The 25,572-nt window shown below is 35.3% G+C and overlaps 8 protein-coding genes across 13 annotated transcripts; 5 read left to right on the forward strand and 3 right to left on the reverse strand.

Annotated features, from left to right (window-relative positions):
* Positions 1–524: 524 nt before the first annotated feature.
* LOC17886291 (putative receptor-like protein kinase At3g46340) lies at positions 525–7,328 on the forward strand. Of its 5 annotated transcripts, none has more exons than XM_023782715.1 (13): positions 525–603; positions 790–1,333; positions 1,429–1,907; positions 2,006–2,150; positions 2,235–2,306; positions 2,392–2,463; positions 2,544–2,621; positions 2,721–2,881; positions 2,988–3,238; positions 6,157–6,283; positions 6,367–6,432; positions 6,575–6,764; positions 6,917–7,328. In XM_023782715.1, the coding sequence occupies exons 1-13, from the start codon at positions 525–527 to the stop codon at positions 7,326–7,328; spliced, it is 2,676 nt and encodes an 891-aa protein (XP_023638483.1). The 5 variants fall into 5 exon arrangements, with proteins under 5 accessions (XP_023638483.1, XP_023638485.1, XP_023638484.1 ...); XM_023782717.1 differs by lacking the exon at positions 6,157–6,283 and adding an exon at positions 3,395–3,447 and having other exon boundaries at positions 3,006–3,237; XM_023782716.1 differs by lacking the exon at positions 6,157–6,283 and adding an exon at positions 3,321–3,447 and having other exon boundaries at positions 2,721–2,876; positions 2,989–3,238.
* Positions 7,329–7,551: 223 nt separating this feature from the next.
* Positions 7,552–7,955, forward strand: LOC111830481. The gene is made up of 2 exons (XM_023782444.1): positions 7,552–7,732; positions 7,909–7,955. Exons 1-2 carry the CDS (start codon positions 7,612–7,614, stop codon positions 7,953–7,955), a joined length of 168 nt encoding a protein of 55 aa, XP_023638212.1. The 5' UTR covers positions 7,552–7,611.
* Positions 7,956–8,922: 967 nt separating this feature from the next.
* LOC17886562 (UDP-glucuronic acid decarboxylase 5) lies at positions 8,923–11,611 on the reverse strand. 2 transcript variants are annotated; one of them, XM_006291372.2, is made up of 11 exons: positions 11,499–11,611; positions 11,308–11,407; positions 10,693–10,779; positions 10,512–10,599; positions 10,257–10,413; positions 10,092–10,180; positions 9,929–10,006; positions 9,734–9,827; positions 9,501–9,631; positions 9,370–9,410; positions 8,923–9,291 (listed from the first exon to the last, which is right to left on the reverse strand). In XM_006291372.2, the coding sequence occupies exons 2-11, from the start codon at positions 11,383–11,385 to the stop codon at positions 9,109–9,111; spliced, it is 1,026 nt and encodes a 341-aa protein (XP_006291434.1). In that variant the 5' UTR covers positions 11,386–11,407; positions 11,499–11,611; the 3' UTR covers positions 8,923–9,108. The 2 variants fall into 2 exon arrangements, with proteins under 2 accessions (XP_006291434.1, XP_023638210.1); XM_023782442.1 differs by lacking the exons at positions 11,308–11,407; positions 11,499–11,611 and adding an exon at positions 10,907–11,102.
* Positions 11,612–12,831: 1,220 nt separating this feature from the next.
* On the reverse strand, positions 12,832–16,155 carry LOC17886220. The gene is made up of 7 exons (XM_006290940.2): positions 15,916–16,155; positions 15,364–15,809; positions 14,616–14,767; positions 14,338–14,433; positions 13,977–14,233; positions 13,667–13,887; positions 12,832–13,558 (listed from the first exon to the last, which is right to left on the reverse strand). The coding sequence occupies exons 2-7, from the start codon at positions 15,709–15,711 to the stop codon at positions 13,178–13,180; spliced, it is 1,455 nt and encodes a 484-aa protein (XP_006291002.1). The 5' UTR covers positions 15,712–15,809; positions 15,916–16,155; the 3' UTR covers positions 12,832–13,177.
* Positions 16,156–16,379: 224 nt separating this feature from the next.
* On the reverse strand, positions 16,380–17,878 carry LOC17886642 (ubiquitin-conjugating enzyme E2 13). The gene is made up of 6 exons (XM_006291746.2): positions 17,674–17,878; positions 17,486–17,588; positions 17,211–17,308; positions 17,018–17,118; positions 16,828–16,905; positions 16,380–16,719 (listed from the first exon to the last, which is right to left on the reverse strand). Exons 1-6 carry the CDS (start codon positions 17,714–17,716, stop codon positions 16,642–16,644), a joined length of 501 nt encoding a protein of 166 aa, XP_006291808.2. The 5' UTR covers positions 17,717–17,878; the 3' UTR covers positions 16,380–16,641.
* A 964-nt stretch (positions 17,879–18,842) lies between these two features.
* Positions 18,843–21,199, forward strand: LOC17887003 (2-oxoglutarate-Fe(II) type oxidoreductase). Its single transcript, XM_023782638.1, has 11 exons — positions 18,843–18,997; positions 19,102–19,297; positions 19,382–19,480; positions 19,575–19,626; positions 19,839–19,960; positions 20,059–20,156; positions 20,240–20,298; positions 20,382–20,438; positions 20,521–20,566; positions 20,767–20,846; positions 20,927–21,199. Exons 1-11 carry the CDS (start codon positions 18,890–18,892, stop codon positions 21,009–21,011), a joined length of 1,002 nt encoding a protein of 333 aa, XP_023638406.1. The 5' UTR covers positions 18,843–18,889; the 3' UTR covers positions 21,012–21,199.
* A 352-nt stretch (positions 21,200–21,551) lies between these two features.
* On the forward strand, positions 21,552–23,741 carry LOC17886409 (2-oxoglutarate-Fe(II) type oxidoreductase). Its single transcript, XM_023783212.1, has 11 exons — positions 21,552–21,659; positions 21,972–22,089; positions 22,195–22,230; positions 22,368–22,419; positions 22,600–22,721; positions 22,810–22,907; positions 22,995–23,053; positions 23,209–23,265; positions 23,355–23,400; positions 23,484–23,563; positions 23,666–23,741. Exons 1-11 carry the CDS (start codon positions 21,552–21,554, stop codon positions 23,739–23,741), a joined length of 852 nt encoding a protein of 283 aa, XP_023638980.1.
* Positions 23,742–24,988: 1,247 nt separating this feature from the next.
* Positions 24,989–25,563, forward strand: LOC111830641 (gibberellin 20 oxidase 1-like). The gene is made up of 3 exons (XM_023783142.1): positions 24,989–25,096; positions 25,272–25,467; positions 25,535–25,563. Exons 1-3 carry the CDS (start codon positions 24,989–24,991, stop codon positions 25,561–25,563), a joined length of 333 nt encoding a protein of 110 aa, XP_023638910.1.
* The last annotated feature ends 9 nt before the right edge of the window (positions 25,564–25,572 follow it).

The following is a 25,572-nucleotide window of genomic DNA, read 5'->3' on the forward strand; positions in this document are numbered from 1 at the left end:
AATATTATGTTAGTTAATGATGCAATGTTGTTGATAACTATTTTTTTCAGATAAAAAACATACGAGTAAGATACTATCTTGATCCAGGCTAGTTTATACCAATGAACCAGTAGCGTTGAATCTCTAGTTTGATTGTAAACATGACCGGAGCATTAGCGTTTCTGACTTAATAAGTTGACATAAACAAGACAAGTTGGAAAAAAAAAAAAAGGGTGCCCACTAGTATATAGCAATTAGCAAACGTAAGCATTCATCTGTCATTAACTAAATTTCCTTTGTAGAAAGAACAAAGCCATTATTTCACAATCTCAGAGGTGTGACCTGTTTTACACGTTTCCATGAGGCTTGACTTTTTTTTTTTTTTTTGCCCTGTTTTTCTAATAAAAGCTGAGGCATGACTTGGTAATTAGCTCTTCCACTTAAATGTCCAAAATGAGTTTTGTCCGCACATTGCTTATAAGCTTTTCTGGTAGCTTATAAGCTTTTCTGGTAGCTTATAAGCTTTTCTGTTAGCTAGTGTTAATATGGAGAGTTCGCATAGGTTTTTGTTGGTGGCACTAATAGTAGCTTCTTCTATTATTCACCTTGTTCAAGCTCAAGCAGGTAACCACATTTTTTAAACGTTTCGTATTCTTATATACCTTTTGAAACGAGTGAAATGATGCGTATGGCCCTGTAAAATTATTTTGAAGAGCAGTGCTTGTAAAACGTAAGTATAGAATCTGTTACGTCAAACGAGTTCAATATGTTTCAACATAACCTTTAACACTCTCTTATGTCTTTCAACAGGGTTCATCAGTTTGGATTGCGGATTATCTCCGAATGAGCAGTCTCCTTATATTGAGCTGGAAACTGGATTACAGTACTTATCAGATTCAAGCTTCATCCAAAGTGGAAAAATTGGTAAAATTGATGCAAGTCTTGAGTCGAAGTACCCAAGATCACAAATAACGTTGAGGTACTTTCCAGATGGAGTACGAAACTGTTACAATCTTAGCGTTCATCAGGGAACAAATTATTTGATCAGGGCTACAAGTAACTATGGAAACTATGATGGTCTTAACATTTCTCCTAGATTTGATTTGTACATAGGCCCTAATTTTTGGGTAACAATAGATTTGGAGAAGCATGTAAATGGTAATACATGGGAAGAAATCATTCACATCCCAAAGTCAAACTCTTTGGATGTTTGTCTTATAAAGACAGGCACATCAACGCCTATCATATCGACATTGGAACTAAGGTCTCTACCAAATAATACTTACATAACAGAATCAGGTTCTTTGAAGTCAATACTAAGATCATACCTAAGTGAAGCAACAAAAGTTATACGGTAAAACAACTTCAACTTTATATTAAAGTTATTTTACTTTTTTCACTCATTCCATATTGTCTATGGCTAATGATACAAGATTGCGGCTAGCGCAGGTACCCGGATGATTTCTATGATCGGAAATGGGTTCCATACTTTGAGTCGGAATGGAGGCAAATTTCCACCACTCTCAAAGTGAACAACACCATTAATGGCTTTCTTGCGCCGCAAGATGTGCTCATGACCGCCGCAGTACCTGCCAATGCTAGTGCGGCGTTGAGTTTTACCAAGGATCTTGAGTTCCCTAAAGATGAACTTTACTTCTACTTCCACTTCTCTGAGATCCAAGCCTTACAGGCCAACCAGACTAGAGAGTTTAGCATTTTGTGGAACGGAGAAGTTATTTTTCCAACTTTGAGTCCTAAATATCTAAAGGCCAGCACTCTTTACAGTGTGTCACCATTTGTTTGTGAAGTAGGGAAATGCTTATTAGAGCTGAAAAGAACTCAAAACTCAACTCTCCCGCCTCTACTTACCGCCATTGAAGTATTCACAGTGATCGACTTCCCACAGTCTCTAACAAACGAAGATGAAGGTAAGTTTTTTTTTTAGATGGATCTCTTTTGATGAAAATATTCAAAACATCATACATGCTAAATCTAACATGGCGTACGTCGACAAAATTTATGACAGTGATTGCTATCAATAACATCAAAGACACCCACAAATTGAGTAGAATCTCATGGCAAGGAGATCCATGCGTCCCAAGGCAGTTTTTGTGGGATGGTCTAAGTTGCAAAGAAATGAATGTGTCTACACCACCAAGAATAACTTCCTTGTGAGACATTTATATCTCAACCCTTGTTAAACTACACTAGACTTGTTTATGTATATTTCTTATTGTTTTCGACCCTATAAACAGAAACTTGTCTTCAAGTGGAATAATGGGAACCATATCAATTGAAATTCAAAATCTTACACATCTCGAAAAGTTGTAAGTATGATCATTATAGATTGAAATGAAATAGTTTGTGAATGTCAATGACATTTTTCTAATTGAGTTTTTATAATCATTATAGGGACTTGTCAAATAACAATTTGACAGGACTGGTGCCCGAATTTTTAGCTAATATGAAGACATTAATGTTCATGTAAGTTTTCGGACATGTAAATAAGGGTTTTATCATTGATCATGTTTACCTAAGTACGAAAATTTATATGGTTTTAACAGAGATTTGAGGAAGAACAACCTAAATGGGTCAATTCCAAAGTCTCTTCGTGATAGAGAAAAGAAAGGACTACAATTATTGTAAGAAGGAAAATTCAATTCACACACATTTTTTAGGTCAAGATCTTCCTTATTTTATTTAGATTACTAAAAGTTCTGCTTTTTTTTTTTGTGTGGTAGTGTTGATGGCGATAATACGTGTTTATCCAATTCGTGCGTCCCAAAAAAGAGATTTCCAATGATGATAGTTGCATTAGTTGCTTCTGCAGTCTTGGTCATCATAGTGGTACTAACTTTCATTTGCGTGTTCAAAAAGAAAAAGAGATCAGTTCAAATGGAAGGTATTGGCATAGATTTATTAATAAAACAACAATTTATATACTAGCAGATCTCATGCATAGTTGTTTACTGTTTTATTTCTCACTACATTGTTTTTTATACATCTTTATATATCCCCATCGCTAGTTATGCCAACAATGGATACTGCGTCAAAGAGTATATCCGAACAACTGATCAAGACAAAAAGGAGAAGATTTACTTATTCAGAAGTTGTAGAAATGACACAAAATTTCAGAAAGGCTCTAGGGGAAGGAGGTTTTGGCATAGTCTATCATGGTTATCTAAAAAAATCAGATCAAGTAGCGGTTAAAGTACTTTCTCAATCATCATCACAGGGATATAAACACTTCAAGGCAGAGGTATGATATTCAATATATCTTCTTACAAGAAAAAAGAAAAAGAAAAACAGTGATCAGGTCGGATATTAATGTTGGTATGTAGGTCGAACTTCTTCTAAGAGTTCACCACATAAATTTGGTGAATCTTGTCGGATATTGCGATGAAAAAGATCATTTGGCCCTTATCTACGAATACATGCCCAATGGAGATTTAAAAGATCATTTGTCAGGTGAAAGATGAATATAGATACATATCATTCATTATTCTGATTATTAGAAATATGTAGTTTATAGGGCGACTAATTTTGACAATCTAATACAGGAAAACAAGGTGGCTCTGTTTTGGAATGGACTACCAGACTACGAATAGCCATAGATATTGCCCTAGGTTCGTATTAACTCAATATAGTACTACCATAGATAGTGGTCATGTCATGACTGACTAGTGGATTATAAATGATACAAACATATATGTACATGTGCACATATGTAAGCAACTCTTAATTCAAGTAAAACACTATATACATCTAGACATTTTTAAGTAAAATATAATTGTATCCAAAATGTAACACATATGTTATAAACTTGTAATGATAATAAAATATTTCCCATCACACTTTCACTCACCATAATTTATGGCTTCAACTAACATAGGATTGGAATACTTGCATTATGGATGCCAACCACCCATGGTGCATAGAGATGTGAAAAGTACTAATATACTCTTGGATGATCAGTTCATGGCCAAAATTGCTGATTTTGGGCTTTCAAGATCGTTTCAACTCGGAGATGAATCTCAGATTTCAACGGCTGTTGCTGGTACTCCCGGGTATCTTGATCCCGAGTAAGTACTACTCGTTTGCTCTATTGATACAATATATAAAATATGCATGCATTCATCTTCATCCCCATAATGAACACATATAAATCCTTTAGTTTCTCAATTATTTTTCAGATATTATAGAACAAGTCGGTTGGCTGAGATGAGTGATGTATACAGTTTTGGGATTGTATTACTTGAGCTTATCACCAACCAACGTGTGTTTGACCAAGCCCGCGGAAAACTTCACATCATAGATTGGGTGGCATTTGTGCTTAATAGAGGAGATATTACTAGGATTGTTGATCCTAATCTTCATGGTGAGTACAACTCTCATTCAGTTTGGAGAGCTCTTGATTTGGCTATGTCATGCGCAAACCCTTCTTCAGATAAACGACCAAACATGTCCCAAGTTGTTATCGATCTAAAAGAGTGTTTAACTACTGAAAACTCGATGAAAACAGAGAAAAATGACACAGACACCGATGGTTCTCTCGAACTGAGCTCGAGCTTTGATACTAAGGTGTTTCCTAGTGCAAGGTAGTTATTAATTTGCATAGACACTTTTCTTGCGTCGACGTATTTCTGCTTGTGTGTAACGTTCGTCCTTGGGCAAAAGCGTGTTTAAATTTTATTTGGAGACATATCACAAGCTCATAACTACACAAAATTCGATAATACTACACTTTTGATCTTCTATCTGAATTTGTTGTCAGCAATTTGAGTACATACCTTTATTGAATATTTCAACAAAAACCAGACCAAAATATGAATAAGGTTAGAGAAGCAAATTTAATGGATGGTTTTGTGCATAATGAAGTAGAGGAACTAAGCCATAGTACACCATAAGAAGACTAGTGTTGCACAATCTAGTAGAATAACCAGAGAACTGGAAGGCAACAAACTCAGGAACCATTATCAAAAAGAAAAGAACAATAATTAATTCAAGTCAACTCTTAATATCTCAATAATATATTCACCTCTTATTGTTAGTTAGTGGTTCCAAACTATTATATATATAGCCTATACTTTTCAGTTATTAGTAGTTTCTTTGTAATAAACTTAGACCACTTGGATATATGACTTATATAAACTGACCAAAAACGGCTTATATTGGCCACTAGAAACGTATTTAATCGTTAAATTTGTTTTTGCATCTTAATCATCATGTTCTCACGTTTTCAAGCTTCACTTGGGGAAAGTCTTTTCTTGAAATGTCGAAAAATAGTTGTGTGCTCCCCACTGCTTATATAGACATAATAGCTATATTGTTCAGAACTTAGGGAAGTGTATGTATTTTTTTGCTTCTGAACTAAGAGAAAATGGAGAGTTCACAAGGACTTTTGCTGCTCGCACTTTTATCATCTTTCTCTATTAATCACCTTGTTCAAGCTCTAGATCCCGAAGGTAACCTACAATTCTATATTCCAATTTTACAAGTAAAAGGTAAAAATTATGTATGGTAAGATCATTTAACAGTGCTTTACTTAAACAGGGTTCGTAAGTCTGGAAATTCCAGTTGTCCAAATTCCGATGAAATACATTGTACTTGGTTCTGGTATTGTGATCATTCTAGTTCTACTAGTTCTCAGTTGTGTGTGCAGGAAAAAAATAAAAGCACCAAGGCATGTGGAAGGTATATATATTTGAAGAGACTCTTATTATATCATCAACAAATTATGTATTACAAGGTTATCCACATGTGTTGGTCTTATACTAAATATTTCTTATCTACAGAGATACCCACTTCACCAGTTGTATCATCTACTACGAGTAAATCTGATGACTCGATCAAGACAAAAAGGAAAAAGTTTACTTATTCAGAGGTTACAGAAATGACAAAAAAACTTTGAAAGAGCTCTTGGAGAAGGAGGCTTTGGCATTGTATATCATGGTTATTTGAATGGTTCAGAGGAAGTAGCTGTTAAAGTACTCTCTCAAACATCATCACAAGGCTATAAACATTTCAAGGCAGAGGTATGTAACCCTTTTAAAATTAGTTTCTAAAAGTTGTTACAAAAAAATCTATATGAAACATTTGACCTATATATATTTTTATGCACCATGCTAAGTTAGTACATGTATTTCATATCTTTGTTCATTGTTGGTATATATGCAGGTTGAACTTTTGCTGAGAGTTCACCACATTAACTTGGTTGGCCTTGTTGGGTATTGCGATGAACGAGGTCACTTGGCTCTCATCTACGAATATATGTCCAACGTGGACTTAAAACATCATTTGTCAGGTGACAGATGTATACAATAACATTGTTATTCCTTGGCTATTCAACAAAATCATGTGATATCTTATTTTGATGATTTAATGCAGGAAAACATGATGTCTCTATTTTGAAGTGGAGTACTCGATTAAGAATAGCCATTGATGCCGCACTAGGTTTTTTTACTCACTAAAAACTGTTTTTAGTCACTTACTTTGTTTAAACAAAAAAGTTTCTTGCAACCATTGAACACTGAACTTTTCATTTTCTTATTACGCTGTAAAAATTATTCATATGAGGGTTTGCTAATATTTTTAGGACTGGAATACTTACATATTGGTTGTCGACCATCCATGGTACATAGAGATGTCAAAAGCACGAATATATTGTTGGACGAGCGATTCACTGCCAAAATTGCGGATTTTGGGCTTTCAAGATCCTTCCAACTTGGAGATGAATCTCATATTTCGACCGTTGTGGCTGGTACTCCTGGATATCTAGATCCTGAGTAAGTATTTTAGATTACATAGTTTTTTAGTCCCCATGCTAGACCATCTCAGATATGAACTTCACTATGCCATGTTGAAATATGTGTCCATATTCATGTCAGGTTATACAATGAACACATATGACTCCTATTACATATTCTTGTCCTTCCAGATATTACAGAACGGGTCGGTTGGCCGAGATGAGCGATGTCTACAGCTTTGGAATTGTGTTATTGGAGATGATGACAAACCAACGTGTGATTGACCAAAACCGCGAAAAACGACACATAACAGAATGGGTAGCATTAGTGCTTAACAGAGGAGATATCACCAGGATCATGGATCCTAATCTTTACGGAGATTACAACTCAAATTCTGTATGGAAAGCTCTTGAATTAGCTATGACATGCGCAAACCCTTCTTCAGAAAAACGACCGAGCATGTCCCAAGTTATTAGCGGACTAAAAGAATGTCTTACTTCAGAAAACTTGATGAGAAATAAGAATCAAGACATAGAGAACTCTGATAGTTCTCTTGAAATGACCATGAACTTTGATACTGAGGTTGTCCCTAGGGCAAGGTAGTGTTATTGTAAAGAAGCTCACTCACGTCAGTGACGTCACGTTGATGTATTCTTTCTTGTAATACAAGCTTTCTTGTTTTGCTACTCTGAAAAGACGAAAATACCCTTATATTTGAAAAAAACTTAACATGGGCCTATGTTAGGGCTACAAGCCCACTAAAGAAGCGAGCCCTAAACACAAAAACTAGTTCAGATGTGATCTCTCTCTCCCCCTGACGCGAGAAGCAGTCATCAGAGACAACAACAAAACCTGAGAAATCGTTTCTGCAAAGAAAGAGAGAGAGATGAGGTTGTTCGATCCATGGCCAGTGTTCTTCAAGAGAGAATGGAAACGTTGCTGGCCATTCCTCACCGGTTTCGCCGTCACCGGCGTTCTCATCACCAAGTTAACCGCCGGATTCACTGGTATAGTCGTCGGATCCACACTGATAAACCATTAAATTTCTCCCATTTCAGCGTTGTTCAATGGATTCAGATCGAGATTGTTATGCGATTACTTTGTGTATCATGTCTTAATTTTTAATTTCGATTTTGGGAAAAACCCTAATTTTTCGTTAAAATGTTTGATTTTTCTAAAACAGAGGAAGATGCCAAGAACTCCAAGTTCGTCCAGCAACACAGGAGGTAATAACACCAAATTTAAATGACTTAGAGCATTTTGGAATCGATGTAGTAAAGAAATGGTCTTTGAGGTTTCTAGGATTGCTATCAATAGATTGGTTTATTCGTATTAAGATTGTATTACGATTGATTCATAGTGAGAGATGCAAGTCTTTTACCATTAGAAAATGCCTTGTTTATTAGGTCCGTTGCCATATACATGAATCTCCCATTTGGTTTATTAGGTTCGTTCCACATACATGAATCTCCCATTGAATTGTTCTTGCGCGTTTGCGTGATATCGAGGGATTGTAGCATTGATTGATTAGTTACATTGCTTATTGACTATGCTTAAACTCGTAGCAAAACGCTAAAAGGTTTGAACTTGTTTTGTATTTTCAGGTGATGATTTCACGAAAGCAAAGTGTGTAGAAGCTACGAGGCATATTTCTGGAACATATAGTGTCGGGATGCTTCAGCTTCGAAACTTGTTGAATAACAAAGAAGAGCATTCTATATACTCTTTTCTTTTTCTCTGAGTTTGGCAATTCTTTTTCCTGAAACTGAACAATGCAATGAATTTTTGTGCACTGTATCTTCTTCTTCCCATATGTTCGGAAATGGATTTATTGTCTTTTTGTTTGATCATGTGAATGCACATTCAACAAAGCTATGGTCTCCCCCAATAAATACTAACATTCTGTTCCAAAGGATAGTCTTTGTGTTTATGTAGCATTCAGGTTGTGGCATAACTAGCTTTGAATCTAACTTTGATGATCAATTCTAGTGCAACATTGTCATTATTACACAGTTTTTTCTCAACCACTTGTATTGATTGTTCATTTTATGAAAAGCAAGCCACAACATAGACAATAGACATGTTTGTTGTGGAATTTGAGCTAATGTTGTTTGAAGTTTAAAGAGATGACTTCACCAAAGTTGTTTACCTCATTCAGAATATGAAGAAATGACTCAACTTGTAGCAGCAAACGCTATGGCAAGAAAAGTAATTTTTTTTCTTTGATAAAAAGGCATTCGTTCATAATCTTTATTTCTCTTTACGGACTGAGTTTTCCACTGTGGAAACATATTATATGAAACCAGCCACCTGCACCATGGAATCTGAAAAGTAGAACTAACTTATAGTGCAATCACGTTTGCTTTTGATCGGTGACCAAGTTTTAGTTCTTGAGGACTCCGAGCCTTAGCCTGAAGTCTTCTTCCATTAGGGGAAGACCTTCACGGAGCTTCACCTTTGGTTCCCATCCCAACACTTCTTTAGCCTTTGTGATGTCCGGCTTCCTCTGTCTTGGATCATCTGGTGTGTTCTCGACCATCTTTATCTCAATGCTCGGGTTAATCAGCTGAAATCAAACTAACATGTCAATAACTGCAAGAATTTTAAAGCACTTATCATATCAAATGAGAAACCAGACTCTCACCTCCTTCACTGTCTCAGCCAGTTCCACCATAGTAAACTCACCTGAGAAACCAAAGATTCAGACACTAAGCATAAGTTCAAGAGATTGGTTGGTTTGTGTTTAGTCTAACGGAGAAATATTGCGGGCTTTACCTGGGTTACCGATGTTGATGGGACCAGTGTCATCTCCTTCCATGAGGCGCATAAGTCCATCAACCATGTCAGATACATAACAGAAACTGCGAGTCTGTGTCCCTGGTTTCTGAACAGTCAATGCCTCACCCCTACAAATTCATGGCAACAACAACACCAAGAGATAAATAATCAATCAAATTATAGCTCAAAAAAGGAAAATTTGTTTGATGGATTGGACAAAGCAGGCTCACCGTAGTGCTTGAGCAATGAAGTTGCTTACGACACGGCCATCATCGATGTTCATGCGTGGACCATAAGTGTTGAAGATTCTGGCAATGCGGATTTCTACAACGAACAACAAGCACAAGGTAAGCAATAAAGGAGAGAGTCTTGATGAAATTATGGGAAAAATGTTGACATAAGGGCCACAAGAAAATACAACTGACCAATTCCATGCTGCCTGTGGTAGTCAAACATCAAGGTCTCAGCCACACGCTTGCCTTCATCATAACAGCTTCTAACCCCTTTTATCATAGCAACCACATTATAAAGACAGTGAATTGACACTGATAATAAATTTATTTAAAGCTGAAGAGTGTTTGAGCTTACCAATTGGGTTGACATTTCCCCAATAGCTCTCAGGCTGGGGATGGATCAGAGGATCTCCATACACCTCCGAGGTTGAGGTAAGCAAAATTCTGTTCGGAAGAAGAGTTAGTCACAAAGGTGAAGATCAATATAAGTAAGATATAAAGAAGGGACCGATTTGCATACCTTGCTCCAACACGCTTGGCTAGACCTAGCATGTTCAGTGTGCCAATCACATTGGTCTTGATTGTCTTCACAGGGTTATACTTGTAAAAGATGGGAGAAGCAGGACATGCAAGATGGTAAATCTGATCAACCTCGATCAAAAGTGGCTCTGTTACATCTGTTAAACCCAAAGCCAGATATAAATGGGGAGAACAAAAGGACACGAATATTCCATTCTCAATTAAAGCAACAAGACAGAGAGTTTCGAGACCATACCGTGACGAATCAGCTCAAATCTTGGATGACCGATCCACTTCTTAAGGTTGTCCTTTGAACCAGTGAAATAGTTATCAGCAACAATCACCTGAGGTACAAAAAAAAGAAGCATCAGTACTAGTTAATCAAAATGACGCATAAACTACTTAAGTCCACGATTTTAAGTATGTCATATGCAAACCTCATTCTTTTCGTTTTCCATCAGCTTATCGACAAGGTGAGAGCCAATGAATCCAGCTCCTCCTGAGATCAAAATCCTCATATTTGACTACACAAATGAGAAAAGCAATCACTTAGCACATCATATTTAAAACCACAAATACAAATTCCTGAAAATCACAGATGCTCAGAACTATCGATAATCTTTCAGTTAAGCATAAGAAAGCTCTTCTCACAGGACACAATGCAGCAAACGAAAAGGCCGATACAGCTGAAAGTCGGATCTAAGTGGAAATGTACAGAATTCAATCTCAATGATCTCTGAGACCAATCAAAGAGATCACTAAACCAAGAATTCGTTTTGACATTGATCTACGCAATGTCAAAACGTAATCAAGTAAAAATACAAGATCCGCAGGAAACAAATGATCAATCAACCAAACTAAATAGGATCACACCATCCATGATCGGACCTAGAATCAAGGATCAAAACACGAGATTCACTCTCCAACCATATTAAAGTATCAACCTTTCACATGGTTCTAAGGTAAGGGTAGATTTCAAATGGGGGGAAAACGTGATTCAACACATGAGATTAATGGGTATCACCAGAATCGAATAAAAATCAAAACTTTACCTGACAAAACTTGGAATTACGAAGAGGTGAAGGTGAAGGTGGAGGCTTTGGGCTTGTTTGTTTATCACTTGACGCCATTGATGAAAGATCACTCACAACCCTGAATTTTTGAGATTAAAAAAATCGCATCAAACAAGTGAAAAAATGAATTAGAAAAAAAAAAAGAGAAGAACTTTTTACGAGATCGGTACCGAATCGATGAACCCTAAAAAAAAAACGAAAACTTTGTGATCTGAAGAGAGCGAAGGATCGTATTACTTATACTCTCACAAGTGTCGGAACTTCTTCCTCTGTCAAATTTTGAATATATTTGGTAATTAGGATTTTATTTTTTTATGAATCCTTTTTTAGAATTTTTTTTGGGGTGAGATAAGATTAAAGAGACTTCAAAAACACGAAAAGTGGATACTAAATAAAATAAAATAAAAAATTTGTGGTTAGCTTACTCGATTACAACGACAGTATTTGACCAAACGTATTATATGATGTGGCAATTTCTAAACTTGTCAAGGAATAATATTTTGGCTATTTAACTTTGCCAATTTTAGCAAATTTTTAATTTTAATATAACACTCTACTCCATTTAGTTATGAAAATTAATGTGCTAAGATTCTCATATACAATTTAGCTTTGATTTGAAATAGGTAGATAATAATTTCTTGAAAAAGATTTATGAATGATCCAAGTTAGTACTGAAGTTTAAGCATAGTAATTTTTTGAAATATTGTTCAATTGATTGATCTAGACATGTCTATTTGGGTACATGAATTTTAATCTAACCTTTAAACACGTTCCAATTTTTTTCTGTCTTATATTCATTTTCTATAAGAATTGAGTGACGCATGAGTTGGGATATCTATATTAGCTTTTAAATATTTAATTCTTTAAAAAGTTAATTAGAATTTTCCAAAATTTTGAAAATTTCTTGATTTTTTTTAATTAAGTAAAAAAATCTTACGTATTTAGTAGAAATCGATCCTGTGCGTTCATATTAGTGAAAGTTTGAAAAAAGAAAATATTTTCCAACACCTTACATCTAATTTTGTAATCTGAAACTTTTATCTTATATATTGTTAAAAATAGTTTGGAGATTATCGATACACCCTATTTTTTTATTATTATTATTATAGTTATATCCATTTAACTTGACATTTAATAAACATTTTAACAAGGGAAAAAAATGATTGATAATAATCCTTCAAATGAAAGAATTTTTTTCTTTCTTTCTTGTTTTGTTTGTGTTTAGAAATTAGAACTAAGAAGAAGCTTGTTCTCTTGTCGACATCTCTATTTGTTGACTTCAGTTTTGTACATTATCGATAAAAACAAAAGTTTATGACACTAAACCTATTAGAATTTACAGATGCAAAACAAAACAATGACTAATTCGGAAAGAACATAATATCGGATTGGAACATAATCATGAAATGATCCATGACTTTGGGTTTCCCAGGTTCTTGACAGAATATGAATAGCATGTGCTACTTTGTTATTTTACATCATTTTATTTTGTTTCATTATTGGTTCTACGAACTACTCTTTTCTTACGTATATTTATCATTATAAGGTTTTCAAATACACATTTCTCATCTTTAAACATCACCAACAATGGCAATTACTTAACTTAGTATCTCCCAAACGTAAAATGTATTGAACCACAACCATTAACCCTAAACTAAGACCCAAAACTAAGTTGAATCGATTGATTCTTATTATCCATTCGCGTTTCAAACGAACACGCTGAATGAGAGACGGTTTATTCACTAATGGCTATGTATATATCAACGCATATCACACATATGCTATCACTATGTATACAGAAGACATACAACTTGTGCTGCCATTAAACTGGTTCTTACCTTATGGAAGCTTAAAAGGGTCTGCTCTCTGGGTCGGCGAATCCAGCTAGTAGTGCACCGAAGAGCCAAACCATGAGCAAGAACACTACTGCTGTTCGCAGAACTTGGGTACATATGTTCAGGTTCGGTTCTTCTTCATAGGCTAAATCAGGTGTCTGGACATTGTAACTCCAGTGGCCGCTGTCTAGCTTCTCTGTTTCCGTTGAGCTTCTTTTCCTGCTTCTTGGGTGTGTTTGTGGCTGTGGTGGATCTGGTTCGTTGAGATTCGAGCATCTTTTGCAATTGCAGTCGCTGCCAAGGTACGAAGGAAGCATCTGGAGGTATTCAGAGAGGACTCGCTGGAAAGTTTCTCCTTCAATTCTCAGCTTCTTGCGTGTCGTTGGTCTAAGAATCTATGAGAGAAGGACATAAGTTTAGTAGGGAATATGCAACTATGATAGATCAAAGAACAAGGATTAAGAAAATCGGAAAATTGAAGTTAGCTCAGGTAGATCTATTACTTGGATGAAAGTCTGGGAAATGACTCGGACAACAGGAGGGAGGCGAATGATGAATAGACAGCCAAGACGGTTAGGGAAGTGATCTTGAAGAATGGATGAACAAGATCTCATCATCTGCATGGGAATCCTCAGAGGAGATAATCCTTCACAATCAACTAACACTGTAAGTTCTGAATTCTCAGGGGTCAGAAGATGCAAAACGCCGTGCTCTACCTGAGATACTGAAACAAACAATGACAATATTGGAATATTAAAAGGATGTCGTATCAAAGAAATACTGGAAAATGTAGTAGATCCATTAAGGACGTACTGATTGCCTGAGCAAAACGAGGTCTTTCATGCGATGGCAACTTTAAGAAAGCAAGCCCCAAGCGGACAATGAGGCAAGGTCGTTGGTTCCTGTCATATCCATGCCAAAAGACTAAACTTGACCATGTCTCAAGTTCTTCTTCAGATAGGATTCTGTAAGTCTCCCTCCAATGGATTGTCTTTTTTATTGACGATAGTAAGGATGTGAAGTCTCCATTTGACACTCTATAGAATCTATGAAGCTCGTCTTCATTGAGTCTACATTAAAATGAGACTGGACGGTTATGATCTAATGTGAAAAATTTAAAGTCAAAACTCAAAGAAGGTAGCACTTCTTCATATAACATTAAATTTCAGAGTACCTCTCAGGCAAGCTAAGTCTCTGCTTTTCCAGTTCTTCATAGAGTTGCCTAAGCCATTCTTGTGAAGTTACAGGAAGTGGAGCCTCTTCTTCAACTCTACATTTAGAAAAAAAAAAGTGAAGATATGTAGGAAGATAGAAATATGTAGATAATACTCAAAACAGACTATGGTGCTTATTATTTTCAAGGAATTTGCAAAACTTCAAGTGCGTCAGATTAAAGTACAGGCTCAAACAATTATAGTACAATATAACATGTAAGACATTTACAATACATACCTTATATCTGATGGAGACTGTGACGTCTGTGGGTCAGATTGTGATTCTGAAGATGCATGGGAAGTGTTACCACCTGGGGATTCTTGCTTTAACTCTGGCTGGTATGTGAGAGCCTCAGCTATCGTGAGGACCAATAATGGCCGAGACAGCATCTGCATAAAGATTACACACAGTTATTGAGACTCACGGCAGATCAGTATGGTGAAAGAAGTACCAAATAACACATCAAAGGGTCCCTGCACATGTGTTATGAGATATCTGGCATGATACATATGCTTCAGAGTAAAAGATCAGAGAACTACTAGTGACCAGGATTCATCAAAGTAGATTATAACACCATCCAGTGTTGCCACCAAGGCATGAACTAGGAATAACTTCTGATTCAATCAAGTTGCAAGTAAAAAGTGAGAAGGACAAAAAAAGGAAAGACCTTTGAAGCACAGAGAAGAACACAAAATGTTTTTCTATATAATTATATTACAAGTAACATGTAGTTAAAGCCTACCCCTATCCTCAGCATGTCTAAAATGATAAAGTTAAGACTGGTGAAAATAGCCCAACGACTTGGGACCTGATGGATCCATTGTTTCAAACTTCGTTTCATTCATCTTAGAATCTTAGGTTGTGTCAATTTTGGAAACACACGGATTCATGCAATAATGCTATGCGCTTTGAAATTTTTTCATGCTTCACTAGCAGTTGGTCATAAACATTGACAAACAGAGAAGAAAAGGGCAAAGTAGCAAACCTGCATTGCCTTGATCAACTCCTTGAAAGGAGCCCATCTCTGAATCCACTTAAGAGGAGGATAACAAAGACATTGCAACGCCTGAAGACTATTCCACAAATGAGGACATTTAGCCTTGGAAACCCTTCGAACGACTTCCAAAACAGCGACTTTCAGCAGAAACACAGCCGCATTACGCACAGCCCCACTTCCAACTCTACCATCACTCCCCAAAGAAACATGTTTACAAATCGTCTGCTGAACCGCTCTTGGAATAGCAGCTACTAAGCTTCTCTTAGTTTTTATCTCTTTCCCAGAAGAAACAGTTGCCATCACAGAGTTCCTACTTGTACCAGAATTGTCTCCCATTATAAAAAATTCAAATCCTTTACGATGAACCAATACGCCACGAAAACTCGAATTACTCAAAACCAGATCACACCAATTCCATGACAAACAATATCAATCTGCATTTAAACCATTCCAATGGACACGATTACGAAATTTTCAGCATTAAGATAAGCAATAATAGAATTAATCAACAAAATTTAGAGAGTTTTAAACAAAACGAACCACGAAATCTCTGTGATTTTTCTTCATCAAACCTCGAACTAATCGACGAGCAGCAGATCGGTAATCAATTCATAACGACGTCGTTGAAGTGATCGGAGAATCAAATTGTCACCGGCGAAAGCGAGATTTCGTCTTTCTCTCGGAAGTTCCCACAAAGCTCGAAAGAAACTTCGAAACGCAAAAAAAAAAGAAGTAAACAAGAGCAATACGGTGTGGGACACGTGTACCGTCTCAACTGTTATGATAGCGATTGATAAGTAAATCAACGGTCCAAGAGCGACAACGTCACGGGCCTTTTTAATACGTAGACCCAGAAGACGCGGACATCATGCTGTTTTTTAATTAATCCACCAAAAAACCCGAACTGCAAGAAGTCTCTAGCGGGAACGTAAGAACGGCGTGGAGTTTTAGCGTCCAAAGAAGAATGAAAGTAAAACACAAGCTGCAAGCCTGCAACAAACCTCTAAACAAAAGCTTCTTCAGCATAGAACGTATGAATAGTATAAATCTTAATGTTCAGTTTCTGAAGATCAACACTTTTTTTTTGTTCGACCAAACACTTCATTTCACGTTGGAGGAACGTGATTAAAAGATGCAAGACGGGTTTATTACAAGTAGTGTTTGGACAGTTTTTCAAAAGGGATTTCTCTTGATAAGATAAAAATGAACTTTTGAAACTCCAGAGAAGTTTGGAGTTCAAAGTGTGAAAAGTGTATGTTTGTTTGATCACAACATTTCTTGAGACTTTCTAACACAACGGCTCACTTTCTTCTTGAACTCGTCTCTCTTCTCTCTCCATTCTTTCTGTAAGAGGAAAACACACCAAGAAAATGGTTAACAAGCAACCTCTGGTATGAAATGAGACAGTGTAAATCTCATAAGATCATAGCTAATCAATAGAAGAATACTCACAGCAGCTTCTACATTTGCTGGAGATTCATCGTTGGGACCAGAGAGCATTGATATAATACTCAACATAATACTCTCAACCTGAAATCAGCATATATTTTTCAACTCATCAAGACTAAATGACATCAATCAGCTGCTAACATATGCATACAGATTACAGACAATCATCATATTGGATAATTGCTAAACGTACTGTATGAACAGGCGTCCAACGCTCGCTTGCAAGCTCATACCCGCTCGGATCATCACCAGGAGGATGTAGAATAGATATACAGACACGACCATCTTGATAAACTGAAAACCATTATCCAAAAACCTTAGTAGCTATCACAAAACAAGATCACAATAAGCGCGAATAAGATCATATTCGAGGGTAAAGAACCAACCGTTCGGATGCCAAATATCTGAAGTAAACCGCACGGTAGGCGGGCTATTAGGATAGTTTTGTGGAAATGACATAATGGCATTGAAAAATCCTCCTTCACTGCATATACAAAGTCACATTAAACTGTATGCTTAATCCCTTTGTATAAAGAAACAGATATAAAAGCAATTCAATTTCAATTCCACAACTACTCCAATGTCCATTCCAACAAAATCGAATCAATTCAAAGATCAAATCCAAAGGGGATCATAGAAATCAAGAAGTGAAAAAACGTACTAGAGAGTATCAGGAGGACCGATAATAGTAACGCTCCATTCGAATATATTCTTCTCATCGACTAAACCAGCAGAGAAGCCATCTACAGGATGCTTACAAAGATCTGAGAACAAAAACAACAAATCGAATTCAAGAACAGAGAAGAAAGAAACAGATTTGTTAATAAAGATTCGCTGTATGTGTGGTACCTTTGAGTTGTTTCTGAAGAAGAAGACAAGCTTGTGAAGTCATGGTTGATGAATTTAGAAATCGAGCTGGAGCTTTTCTTCTTCCCAATGATCTGAGAAAGAGGAAGATGTTTGGTAATTGAAATGAGAGAGTTTTTATTATAAATCGATAGAGAAAGGTTTTGAAAAAAAAGGGGATGGGGATTTTTGTGTTTTTTTCTCTTTTGATTGGCATCGATGTTGTTCATCAAGAGGAACACATGGGGGGAGTGGGGAGAGATCCGCTACGGACGTGTCTTGTTTACGTAATTAGATCTAACCAATAGAATTTGTCATGTTTTGACTTTTATTCATAGTGGCCGACTAGAAAATTTTTAAAGGGTATGGCTTGGAAAACCCGAATGTTTAGTTTACATGAAGATTTGATGTTCTCATACTAACACCACTCTACACCACGAATCGAGAATCTGAATCGTTTCGTTGTTCCTAAATATATTAAATAACAAAATAAAATAATTTAATTATATATTGTATATATTGTTAAAGTTATATTTGTATATATTTAATGTAACATCCAGTTTGCTGAAACGTTTTAAAAAATTAATTTTGGTCATTTATTTTACAAAAATTCGGTCAAAATTTTTTTGAAAGAATTCCGCCGTTAAACATGTTTATAGTGAAATAGTATATGGATAAATGACTTTCCGGAAAATGATTGTTGGAACTATTCAAGTAAAAATAATGTACATATAGAAAGATACGTGTTTATTAATAGGATCGCTAAATAAATTTTTTAAGTCTTCCGTACGTAGCCTTAATATCAGCCTCCAAAATTGTTTGGTGGACTCATGAACCTTTGTTAATTATGAAACAAGAGCTGAATCTTGTCGTTTCCTCGCTCACCAAACCCTTGAAGTAAAACAAAAACCAAACAATTGAACTGTTTTAACTTTTAAGGAAGTTTAAGGAAACATGCATTACAATAATTATCGCCATACGTAACCGCATCTTTTGAAAATAATATGTCCAACTAAAAGTTCGTTTTTAAGTTGATTAATTAGCTAGCGATATATTATCACGAGAATTTTAAATATTATCCAACTTGGAATTGTACTATATTCAAAGAAATGAAACAAAACGTGTTTGGCTCTTTGCATAGTACTACTATATGGCAGTGGAATCTTGGAAAAAGCCATTCTCCTTCTAATCCTCAAAGAGATAACACAGAGAGAGAGAGATGGAGGATAAAACTCAGGAGGAAGCTTCAACCATCAACGTTTCATCCCTTACTTGTATAGATCTCACCAACTCTAATCTTCATCAATCAGCTCTTTCTCTTAAACAGGTCTCTGTCTAGCTCAGACGTTTGTTCTCCTGCTCAAATTTAAAGATGATTACTGTGTGTGTGACCCTTTATTACTTACATATCTAGATTGTGGGTTTTTCTAGGCATGTCTAGATTGTGGATTTTTCTATGTCACAAATCATGGTCTAAGTGAGGAGTTGAGGGACGAGGCTTTTGAGCAAAGTAAGAAGTTCTTTGATCTTCCTTTGGAGGAGAAGATGAAAGTCTTGAGAAACGGAAAGCATCGAGGCTATTCACCTGTCTTTGATCAAATCTTAGATCCTGAGAATCAAGTCGATGGTTTGTGTGACCATCTTTTACTTTGCTTGATAAAAGTTTTGTTGTTGATAATCTTCAATATTGTTGTAACCTCATGGTATTCAGGGGATTACAAAGAAAGTTTTTTCATTGGAATCGAAGATTTGAAAGATGATCTGCATAATGATACACCATTCTATGGCCCCAACCTGTGGCCTGACCCTGGTTAATTTAATTATTCTTTCATATATCCTAGTTACCACTTTTTATCTGTTACTATAATGTTCTGTTCTTTACTAAACTTTGACGTTTATGGCAGATGTTTTGCCGGGATGGCGAGCGACCATGGAAAAATATCATCAAGAAGCACTGTAAGTCTCATGTTTGTTTCCATATCATTCTTAGAATAACAAAAATAACTGAGGCAAGACTAGCTCCTTGGCTCTAACTACGGCCATAGTAGTGTATCTGTGTTTTTTTAGTTATAAGACCGTACTTTAGTTTTATGATGTGAAAAGACTCACAGAGATTGTTTTTTCAAACTGTGTACTACTTATGATGATGAGACTTTCACATGATGCAGGAGGGTTTGTAAGGTTATTGCTAAATTATTGGCATTGGCGCTCGACTTGGATGTGAATTACTTTGATAAACCAGAAATACTGGGAAATCCCATCGCAGTTATGCGCTTAGTTCACTACGAAGGTGAGGCATTTTATGAAGCTTTTTGTATGTCCCTGCTGCTATACTTTTATCCCAAGTAATTGATTAGCTTCCTTCTTTTTATTTTTGTTATATGTTAGGGGTGTCTGATCCCTCGAAAGGAATATTTGCATGCGGGGCACATACTGATTTTGGAATGATGACTCTCTTAGCAACCGATAATGTAATGGGGCTTCAGGTAGAGCAACAAGTTTCACTAGTCATATAACATTTGGTGTGACCAGGTTTGGTTATGTTAAATCGCTTATGTATTGACCGCAGATATGCAAGGATAAGGAAGCTAAGCCTAGGAAGTGGGAATATGTACCATCTATTAAAGGGTAAAATGATGAGAATTTACAAGTTTTTGGATTCATGAATCCATAATAATAAAGTTATACTTTTATGTTTTTTTCCTCTACAGAGCATATATTGTGAATCTTGGTGACTTGCTAGAGCGTTGGAGCAACGGCATTTTTAAGTAATTTCGATTTGTTTGAGCTTACTCTTCATGATATTTTTTGTTCAACGTTCTAGCTAACATTTTTCTGATGTACATGCAGATCAACATTGCATCGGGTACTTGGGAATGGACAAGAACGATATTCGGTAAGTCTCTTATTTAGTAATACCTATCCCAAAGTCTATCCTTTTACAACAAAAATCAAGATAGCTTTTATGTGCGGTTATTGTGAAAAAAAAGTTTTTTAGCCATATGCTAAAGGTTATTATTGCGTTGAACATGTTTAAAATTGAGTTCGGGATGATCTATATAACATGGAAATGTGTCTAATGTGTTCTTGTCATAGATTCCATTCTTCGTAGAACCGAGTCACGACTGTCTAGTAGAATGTCTTCCTACTTGTCAGTCAGAAAACAACCTTCCCAAGTAAGGCTTTAACTTATGTACCTTGTTACATTGAGACCTTTGGACATGTAACAATGTAACGATTGCGTTTTAATGAACAGATATCCAGCTATCAAATGTTCAACGTACCTCACCCAACGTTACGAGCAGTCACATGTGGATTTGAGCATCTACAAACACACTTAAGTGGAGTTTATGGAAAAACAGACTTAAGTGCATGGGATGCACCACCGCCATATATGTATCATTAACGTTTGGATTTTGGTGTGTTTATCTTTTTATACGCATTTTGCATAAATTACTAAATAATAAAATTAATGTTTGAAAAATATTTGGGTATTTTGTAACTTAATAGAAAAAGACATTTGTTCACACCGAAAGCAATAAAGAAACACTCAACTTAAGCAAAAAAGATTAAATAAAGTACACTAAAAACTTATAGAATCGCAGCGGGTTATATATATAACAAATGAACTTTCAATAGTAATATTTATTTTTCTCTTTTTTTTTTGTGTTTGTACATTTATATTTTCTAATTCTTCATTTAAACTACTCCATCTTGCCATCATATATAATTAATAAATTTTAATATTTCTAGGTAGAAATTAATAAAAAAAAAATAGAGATCATTAAGGGACAGGGTAGTATATATAAGGCAGCACCAGAGGATAGGATAAGCTAGAAAGCAAAAACAAAAGCACATCCAAAGAAGAGAGTGATAGAGAGATGGAAAATAAAAGTGAGGAAGATGTCTCGATCATCAATGTTTCTTCTCTTTCTTTCATAGATTTCAACAACACTGATCTTCATCAGTCAGCTGTTTTGCTTAAGAATGTATATCTCTATCTATTCTTCTGTGAACAAAATTACATTATGACTAATTTATTTAAAATTCTTCTAAAAAGGTTGCATATAATGTAAAAACGTTTTTGTTTTATTCAACAAATTTTACATTCATTCAAGAAAAAAAAACAATAATAATAACTACGGTATATATGAGCATTATAACTTCTGTGAAAGAAAACATTGATTTAATCGTTATATACTTATGGGTTATTTTTGTTCTAGGCATGTCTGGATTGTGGATTTTTCTACGTCGTAAACCACGGTATAAGTGAGGAGTTGAAGGAAGAGGCTTTCGAGCAGAGCAAGAAGTTCTTTGCTCTTCCTTTGGAAGAGAAAATGAAAGTCTTGAGAAACGAAAAGTATCGAGGCTATGCACCGTTCCATGATTCTCTCTTAGATCCTAAGAACCAAGTTCGAGGTTCGTCTTTTTTTTCAGCTTTCATATGCACTTGCTTAGTCTAAAGACTCTAAACTTGTTGATGATGTAAATCGGAGTTCTTTTGTCACTTGTATGGGTATTTAGGGGATTACAAAGAGTGTTTTACCATTGGAATGGAAGGTCCCAAAGATGGTTTGCATGAGGATGGCCCCAACAATTGGCCTAACCCTAGTAAGCTTTTTATCTTATATATGACCTTTTTGTTATTTTAATGCTTTCTTATTTGAATAAAATTTTCTTACATTACTTTTTGGTAGATGTTTTGCCTGGATGGCAAGAGACAATGGAGAAATATTATCAAGAAGCATTGTAAGTTCTGTATCATGTTCTTTGTGTTTTCTTTAAATTTGTTTTTTTAAACAGGGAAATTAGGTGGGAAAACTTTGGTTTAATGGAACAACTTTTAAGAATTTAGGTAGTTAGAAATTAGTTGGAAAGATTGATTTTTTTAAAAAAGCCAATTTTTAAAATAACATTATGAATGATCAGGAGGGTTTGCAAGTCTATCGCAAGGATAATGGCTTTGGCGCTAGACTTGGATGAGGATTACTTTGATACACTAGAGATGCTTGGAAACCCAATTGCTGATATGTTCTTGGTTCACTATGAAGGTGATGCATTTTCTTAATCGCATAATTAGCTTCTGTATTTCAATAGTGTTATACTCATCATCTTCAATAATTTTGTTACCTTTTTAAGGCATGTCTGATCCCTCGAAAGGGATCTATGCATGTGGAGCACATTCTGATTTCGGAATGATGTCTCTCTTAGCAACTGATGGTGTAACGGGACTTCAGGTATTGAACATTATTTTCTAGTCTCATATAACTTCTGATGCTACTTGGTTAATTAGTTGTGGAACTTGCTATACTATCTAACTGCAGATATGCAGGCATAAAGATGTGAAGCCTGAAAAGTGGGAATATATACCGTCGATTAAAGGGTATGATAATATGATAATTATTGGTTTTTGGTTTGATGGTACTTTTTTAGTGCTAGCTACACTAAAACTCCCATATCATATTTTGTGTTTATTACGTTATATTGTTCTCTATTGATAGAGTTATATAATTTATGTTTTCATCTACGTACCTAGAGGGCCTATATTGTGAATATTGGTGATCTGCTTGAACGTTGGAGTAACGGCTATTTCAAGTAATTTTGTTGTTAGTTTGAGGTTAAATCTGTTCCTAAGGCTTCACAAAAAAACAATTTTACACATGCTTTCTAATTAAACTATACAGATCTACATTACATCGGGTACTGGGGAATGGTCTGGATAGATACTCTGTGAGTCTCTTGTTAAAGTAGAAGATTCTTTTGAACCACATGCATACAAAATGCCGTTGTTATATATCATTTTCTTATCGTAGATTCCATTATTCTTGAAACCAAGCCACGACTGTATTATAGAGTGTCTTCCTACTTGCCAGTCCGAGAACAACCTTCCCAAGTAAGTCTTGAACATGTTCACCTTGTTACGTACATAATTAAGACCTTTGATCATGTTCAGATGTTCTTAAAGATGTTTATGGTTTTGTTTACTGATGAATAGATGTCCAGCGATCAAATGTTCAACGTACATCTCCCAACGTTACAAAGCAGTACATGCGCATCTTAAAAAACCCTAGCTGAAGTTTCATGCAGACCACCCCCGGAAGCTTTGGTTCGTTTTCAAAAGTCTTTTGTGTTTGGTTCATATCTATTCAATGTGGAACTATATTGAACTTAGAATTCACTTTGCTACCATGAATAAAATAATCATACTCACGCATCTCTTCTGGCTTTCTTTTATTTGGTTCATGTTTATATATGTTTTACTCACTCGGCTTACTACATTATTTGTGTAGGCTGTGAATCCGATGTAACAATGATGTGTGATTTACTTCTTAAGCCCACTAACTTGACAAATGACAATACACGAGAGTATATGATAATTAACCAATAATGGTGGTCTATTAAGAGAAATAAAGCTCAAGAAATCAAAGTCAATCAAATTAATAACCAAATTATTGCGGATATTATTTAAACAATATCGTCTTTATCAATAGGCATATTAAAAAGTTGGATGGACCTGAATTAAAGCATTAGAAAAAGACTTCATCTACTCAAGATCATCAGTATTTCCTTCTTAGAAAAAAAAACAATAAAAATATTTTCTTTTAATAAAAGAAAAATTATATCCTTTCATGTACATTTATATTGTCTGTTTCTACATAAAACTTACTCTATCTTGTCATCACAATCTATAAAAAAAAAAAAAAAAAAAAATTATAGACTTGTTTCGTATACCATGGTTATAAATTTTAAAAACGAAGGAAAAATACTAGATGAAAGGATTTATGATTCTAAATTCTATTAAACAAACAAACATATAAAACAATATAAAGTTGAATCGAAAATATTTTACCCATATCGCCTTATCTATTATATGCTTGTTTTCAATAAGACTATAATGGACTCAGCTTTACGATGTGAAAATGAGTGTTGAGATTCTAGGCATTGGTAAAGACAATCTAAGAGCCTCGCGCGTTGGAGTGTCGTTTGAACTCTCCGATAAATCAGCTACGACACAGAGAATGGGATATACTTTTTAAAACGTGAGGTACGTAGTTCGTTGATAGTACATCTCCCTTTCTCCAGGTATCAAGCTTTAGATTTTTATGTATTTTAATGCATTTTCCAAATGAAAACTTAAAACGTGCAGCCTGAACAAGTGGTTGTGGATCGTACATTTAATAATGCAAGTAGACATTATCAGGGGACATGTTAGTACATATAAGGCAGTAGGCATCACCAGGAGATATGATAAGCTAGAAAGCAAAAAAAAAATACCCATCTCTTACCTATCCAAAGAAAGAAAGAGTGATAGAGAGAGATGGAGAATAAAAATGTGGAAGAGGTCTCGATCATCAATGTTTCTTCTCTTTCATGCATAGATCTAGACAACTCTGATCTTTATCAATCAGCTGTTTTGCTCAAGAAGGTATATCTCTATTTATTTTTTCTATAAAATTGCATATAATTAATGTATAAGAACTTTTTTGTTAAATAAAATTTACATTCATTTCAAAAAAAAAATAATAATAATCATTAAGGTATGAGCATTTTAAGTTCTGTGAAAGTAATTATTTGTTACTTATGGGTTGTTTTTGTTCTAGGCATGTCTGGATTGTGGATTTTTCTACGTCGTAAACCACGGTATAAGTGAGGAGTTGAAAGAAGAGGCTTTCGAGCAGAGCAAGAGGTTCTTCACTCTTCCGTTGGAAGAGAAAATGAAAGTTTTGAGAAACGAAAAGTATCGAGGCTATGCACCATTCCATGATTCTCTCTTAGATCCTAAAAACCAAGTTCGAGGTTCGTCTTTTTTTCAGCTTTCATATGCACTTGCTTATACTAAACTTATTGATTATGTATATTTCAGCTCTTGTTGTAACTTATATGTATTTCTAGGGGATTACA

Source organism: Capsella rubella, unplaced genomic scaffold (assembly GCF_000375325.1).
Source record: "Capsella rubella cultivar Monte Gargano unplaced genomic scaffold, Caprub1_0 scaffold_5, whole genome shotgun sequence".
NCBI classification, from domain to species: domain Eukaryota; kingdom Viridiplantae; phylum Streptophyta; class Magnoliopsida; order Brassicales; family Brassicaceae; genus Capsella; species Capsella rubella.